Source organism: Puntigrus tetrazona, chromosome 16 (genome assembly GCF_018831695.1).
Source record: "Puntigrus tetrazona isolate hp1 chromosome 16, ASM1883169v1, whole genome shotgun sequence".
Classification (NCBI taxonomy): domain Eukaryota; kingdom Metazoa; phylum Chordata; class Actinopteri; order Cypriniformes; family Cyprinidae; genus Puntigrus; species Puntigrus tetrazona.
This window is the reverse complement of record NC_056714.1, coordinates 4,374,388-4,379,552: the sequence shown is the minus strand read 5'-3', so window position 1 is coordinate 4,379,552 and position 5,165 is coordinate 4,374,388. Positions and strand designations below refer to the sequence as shown.

General features: G+C 38.9%; 1 protein-coding gene across 1 annotated transcript in view; it reads right to left on the bottom strand.

Moving 5' to 3' along the window:
• The window catches only part of LOC122360356 (protein lin-28 homolog A-like), a 15,942-nt gene that overhangs the window by 8,206 nt on the left and 2,571 nt on the right, over nt 1-5,165 (bottom strand). The window contains exon 3 of the mRNA XM_043260885.1: nt 4,514-4,857. Within this exon, the coding sequence (XP_043116820.1) occupies nt 4,514-4,857 (344 nt within the window). The remainder of the gene's footprint in view (nt 1-4,513; nt 4,858-5,165) is intronic.

The window sequence follows — 5,165 nt, the reverse complement described above, 5'->3', positions numbered from 1 at the left end:
ACACACACACACACACACGTTTAACTAGCTATGTAAATAAGGACATACCACAGAACCCATCCCAAAAAACAGCATTTCTAAATTTAAAAAAAATGCTAATCATTTTTCAGTACTTGTCCTCAAAGGAAGATTTTGTACATTGCAACAGCTTGAAGGATCTCCAGAAAAGTGAGGAACAAGTGTAAATGCTGATTACATATTTAAGAACTTTAATTCATATTATTGTGAAAAAGAAAGGTTCTATATTGACATGAAGAACCTTTAACATCCATGGAACCTACTCCAAAGTGGAAAAAATTATCTTTTGGAATTTTAAAATGTTTAAAACACTAATTTTCAGAACTATTCACTAAAAGTCAATTCACTTAAAGTGTTTCTTCTTCCTATTTAAGTCTATTCATTTTTACAATTGCACCGACTTGAGCTATAATAAGATCTGGTTTTGAAGCTCAATGTAATCGACTACTTTTAACCAACAAGCTAGAAATCAATATACAAGATAAAATGTTCAAGTTCCGAAAATAAATAAATATAAAACAATGTACCAGTTTTTCCATGAAGGGAAATGACAGCAGGCTTTGTCGGATATCGTTCGCAACTGGAGATCAATCTGAGCATAAACTATAGCAAAGTGAGCAACAGCTATAAGAAGGACAGCATCGTTTCACAACCTTTTCATTTAAATTTAAAACTTTGAACATTTATAAGCAACGACTTGCAGTCGTGCGGTTAGACTCACACACGCACAAACACTGCAGGNACACACACACACACACACACTGCAGTGCGTTGATTCGGAGTGTGAGGGCTGGCCAACGCCACGCCTCCTTTCCCTTTTTTGTCTTTAACGAAATTCCTCTTTTAAAGAATGTTAGAGGACCCCAACCCCCACCACACACACACACACGCTGAAATCCTCTTTACACATACAAACAAAAACACACACACACACACATTCTCTTTTCTTCTGATTCACACTCTTTCCTGTCCTGGATTGACACAAAAAGATCATGAATTTGTAGTTGATCTGAAACACAGGACAAACACCGCTGTGTTTCAAGGAGGATACTGTATTGATGTACTGGTCATGTTAAATATAATCTATATAAACTATATTCTTATTTGCATTAATTAGTAATACATTATTTATGCCTTGTAAAGCACTTTATTATGCATTGTATGATAACTATGAACAATTCGAATCTGTTCATTCTTACACCTTTTGAAAGTATAATGGATTTGAACATGACAAACAACCGATTTGCAATAATATGCATTTTAACATTTAACTTTAATAAATAATGCATTATAATCTACATTTTATAATGCATTATACATAAGTGCTTCAAAGTAAAGTAACATTCGGTCCAAAAAAAAACATATACGTGCCCCATAAGTAAAAGTACAATTAATATACATGCACTGAATAAGACTGCTTCACCAAATTTAATACATAACAAATTTTAAAGATTCAATTGAATATTCTTGTCAGAACTGGTGGAACTGGTGTCAGCTGAAAAATAACAATAACGTATCTTATTTCAAATAATTCACATTAATATCACTGGCAGAAAATATATTATTTATTTTTAAAGTCAGTTTTCAATTGAATGCTGACAGAATTAAGCCGATACATATTCAAAAGCAATGCTTTTCATGCGATTTTTATTTCAGCTATATTTATAAATACTACTTAATAGTTGTAATAAGGTAACTCAGTGTAAAGAAGTGTCTTTTGTCACACCTACAGATGAATAAATATAACGTAATATGCAATGTTTAATAAAAATGTTAAATATATATATATATATCTTAAAATGGTTTGGGCTTAAAAAAATTCTCATAACCGAGGGAAAGACGTCAATACATTTTCTTAAGCAGATATTACACAAACAGCAATGAATAGCTACATTAAGGTCATGGGTTCAATTCCCATGGTTGTATGAACTGATAAAAAAAAACAATAACAATCTGGATAAAAGCGTCTGCCAAACGCATACACGTATTGTGCTTAAACACACAGTTCGTTCTTGTTTGTAAGAAATGTGGCTTTTTTTCTTTTTTTTTTGACGAACTGCCAAACGAAACATTCTGTTTCTATACATAATATCAGGTTTAGACACACACTAAGGGAATAATCAGCTGTACACACTCTGCTTATCACACACACCGCACAACGGCTGCACGTCTTAAACAACACACAAACACACACCCTGTGCGGCATAAAAGCTTTTTCATTTCCAGTGTAGCATGAAGGCACATGTACGTGCAGCATTCAGACACATAAAGCGCAAATAAACCTGCGCGCGTTGGTCAAATGCAAATCTTTATGTCTAACGCACACGAGCCAGCCCCAACATCATGACCTTCGTTTGGCGTGATGCTAAAACTAGCTTGAGGCTTCAAAACATACAAATAATTAAGCAAATTAATGCTGCAGTCGGTGAGCACTGCAGCTAACCTGTGATAGACTAATATATTGAATATTTGAAATCATCAAAAAAATATTTGCATACTTAGAGGAAAAAATGCTGTTTTGCTCATGACAAGACAATGCACCAAAATAAATGAAAAGGCATCACTGAAAACTAATTTGTTATTCTGAAATCTGAAATTCACTGTGTGTTTGCCAGTTCCACTATTTTCATAAAACAGCAGAGGAAACGCAGGATTGACTGCAAACAAAAATAAACCAAACAGCTCTTCCAGATGACAGACACGACTCTAATCAATACGCTTTCCTGTGCGATGAGGAAAAAGCAGGTTCGTTTTCCAAATGCATTCGGTGTAATTGTTTACTTCGTGCTTATCAAAACCGTTTTATCAGTAGTACAAGACATTCCTATAATAAATGCATGCAAGGTTGGAAATTTTCCATGCTTAATGCACGCTGATTCCATACTTAACATCAAGACAGCATGGTTTAACAACACAGAGTAGTTAATGCATTTACTGGGCATTTCAACATATAATTGAATAGATTTGCAACTACAGATTTAACTTGTTTTCACAGCTCATTTTTAACGATTTGCCTTAATTACACACACACACACACACACACATACATATATACACATACATATATATATATAACATAAGCTATGGGTACGGTATTAAATCCAACAGCATGCCTAACAGTCCGACTGTGTTTCTGGCTGCTGTTTGTCTTTTTTTGTGAACTGCATTTCCCAGAATGCACTCAGGTTTAGGGGCTACTAGCACAGGAGGTCCATGCGTAAGCTCATGCACAAAAAATCCATGCCCACACAAAAACTTTAAAATGAATTTAATTGAAAAGCGAATGAAATTTGCCACATTGCATCGCACCGTGAATGAAAACAACAGTGTAAACCTGCCTGTTTTAAATCAATTGCTTCAAATAATTCCACGCATATTCAGAACGCCTGCTATCGGTTTCCTTAACTGTGCTAATTCAAATTTTATAGGCTACTCTTAATTGCATTTTTCAAACAAAACAACAAACTAAAACACTAATCACGGGATAAATGCATAAAGCAAAATCCCATTTACTTAAAAATGGTTTTCAGCAGTCGTAATTTGGTCACGCACATAGAGAAAAATTATTAACACATTGCTGAATTTGAGAAACACAGATAGCTAGGTAGACGGACAGATAGATAGCCACTTGTTTCCTGTGCAAACTAGCTGTTGCATGTTATTGAATTCCACATTTAAAGGATTATGCAGATGTGTTTTGAATCATTTTTACATCTCATTAACATCCAACCTTAAACCAAACAGGGCTTTGACAATATTATCAACAAGAACGCAATGTAACAGAAAGCAGAAAAACTGACATCAAACCAACAGTGCAGTGAGCTTGAGTGCTAATGGAAGTCAGAAGAAACCTCTGCTTTTGTTCTTTAAGTCTGGGTATATGCTATTTTTAAGGTGCCGCGGAAAGCCTGGAAAATGATGAAAGGAGATAATTTCCGGTTTAGCGCATGTGTTCGTATTGATTTAGCTCTGAACGTCCATGAGAGTAGAAGACGAAATATCGTGAAAGGGGGGCCGAACTACACCCATGTAAACACGAGAGCACATGATGTTCAGTACAACAGTTCACGCCGAAATCGCTTGCCGTTCACCGAAAGTCTGCTCGTGAACGCTCGCCTGGTCGTCGTGTGCTCCGTGTGACACATTTTCCGACATGTTGGCAGGTTTACCAGACGTGTCCCCGCGAGCGTGAGGCGAATAAACGCCAGTGTCACGGGCCACGCTCTCTTTTCTCTCCCTAATAAAAGGTTCCTTTAAGAGCCGCGTCGTAAATACCTCCGTGTTTACTACTAATACGCCGTTCGTCTGATGCTATCAATGGAGAGCGAAGATGCGTTTTTGACGTTCTTAAAGCGACAGGGGGACGAAAACACAAGCGCGTGTTTACTTCTGCTTTCCTCGAGCACATCTGCTGCTGATGTCAGTGAGATGCGACATGCAACGTGAAAAAGGGAGGCAAGAGGCTGGAACCCAGTGCGTGCGTTGTTGGACTTACTTGGTGAACGAACACGTCTAGTGGAGGGTCCACTGGCTTCCCCTCGCTGCTGGTCATCGATATAAATCCAAACCCCATGCGGACATTAAACCACTTGCAGTAACCCGAGCCGGCCAGAATCTGCGGCGACCCGACACCTTTGCGCGGCCCTCCTGTGCGGTCAAGGGAGAAAAGCCCGTGATGTTGCGTGCTGGTGTTTGAGATGTAGCCTATAGTTTGTTGTCGGTGTGTACACAATGACCGTGGGTCTGCGTGGGCACGGGAAATCCCCCAACTAGCTACTACTACTAGACAACATGCGTTCAATGCAACGATGCGTCCACAAACCAGGGCCGTAACCACCACTACAGACGCCCCGTTTTCTTAATAATCAATCAGTATGCGGCGGGGTTTCATTGGCAGACCGTTAAACTTTTACGATTACCCCAGTACGCGTTCTTACGCCCTTGTCTACGACCCAACACCCTTGTCTGGAAACCTGGAGAAACTCAACGCGAAGCGGAGCTGCACTTCAGATAGGACGGCGGCGCGGCGCTTTGCTCAGTGAGCCTAGTCAGTAGCTACACTGTGTAACTTCTCGCACATCTACCGTACGCGACCCGCCTGGCGTGGGGCAGGTGTGCACACGTTACCCGCCCCCCCACACCGACCC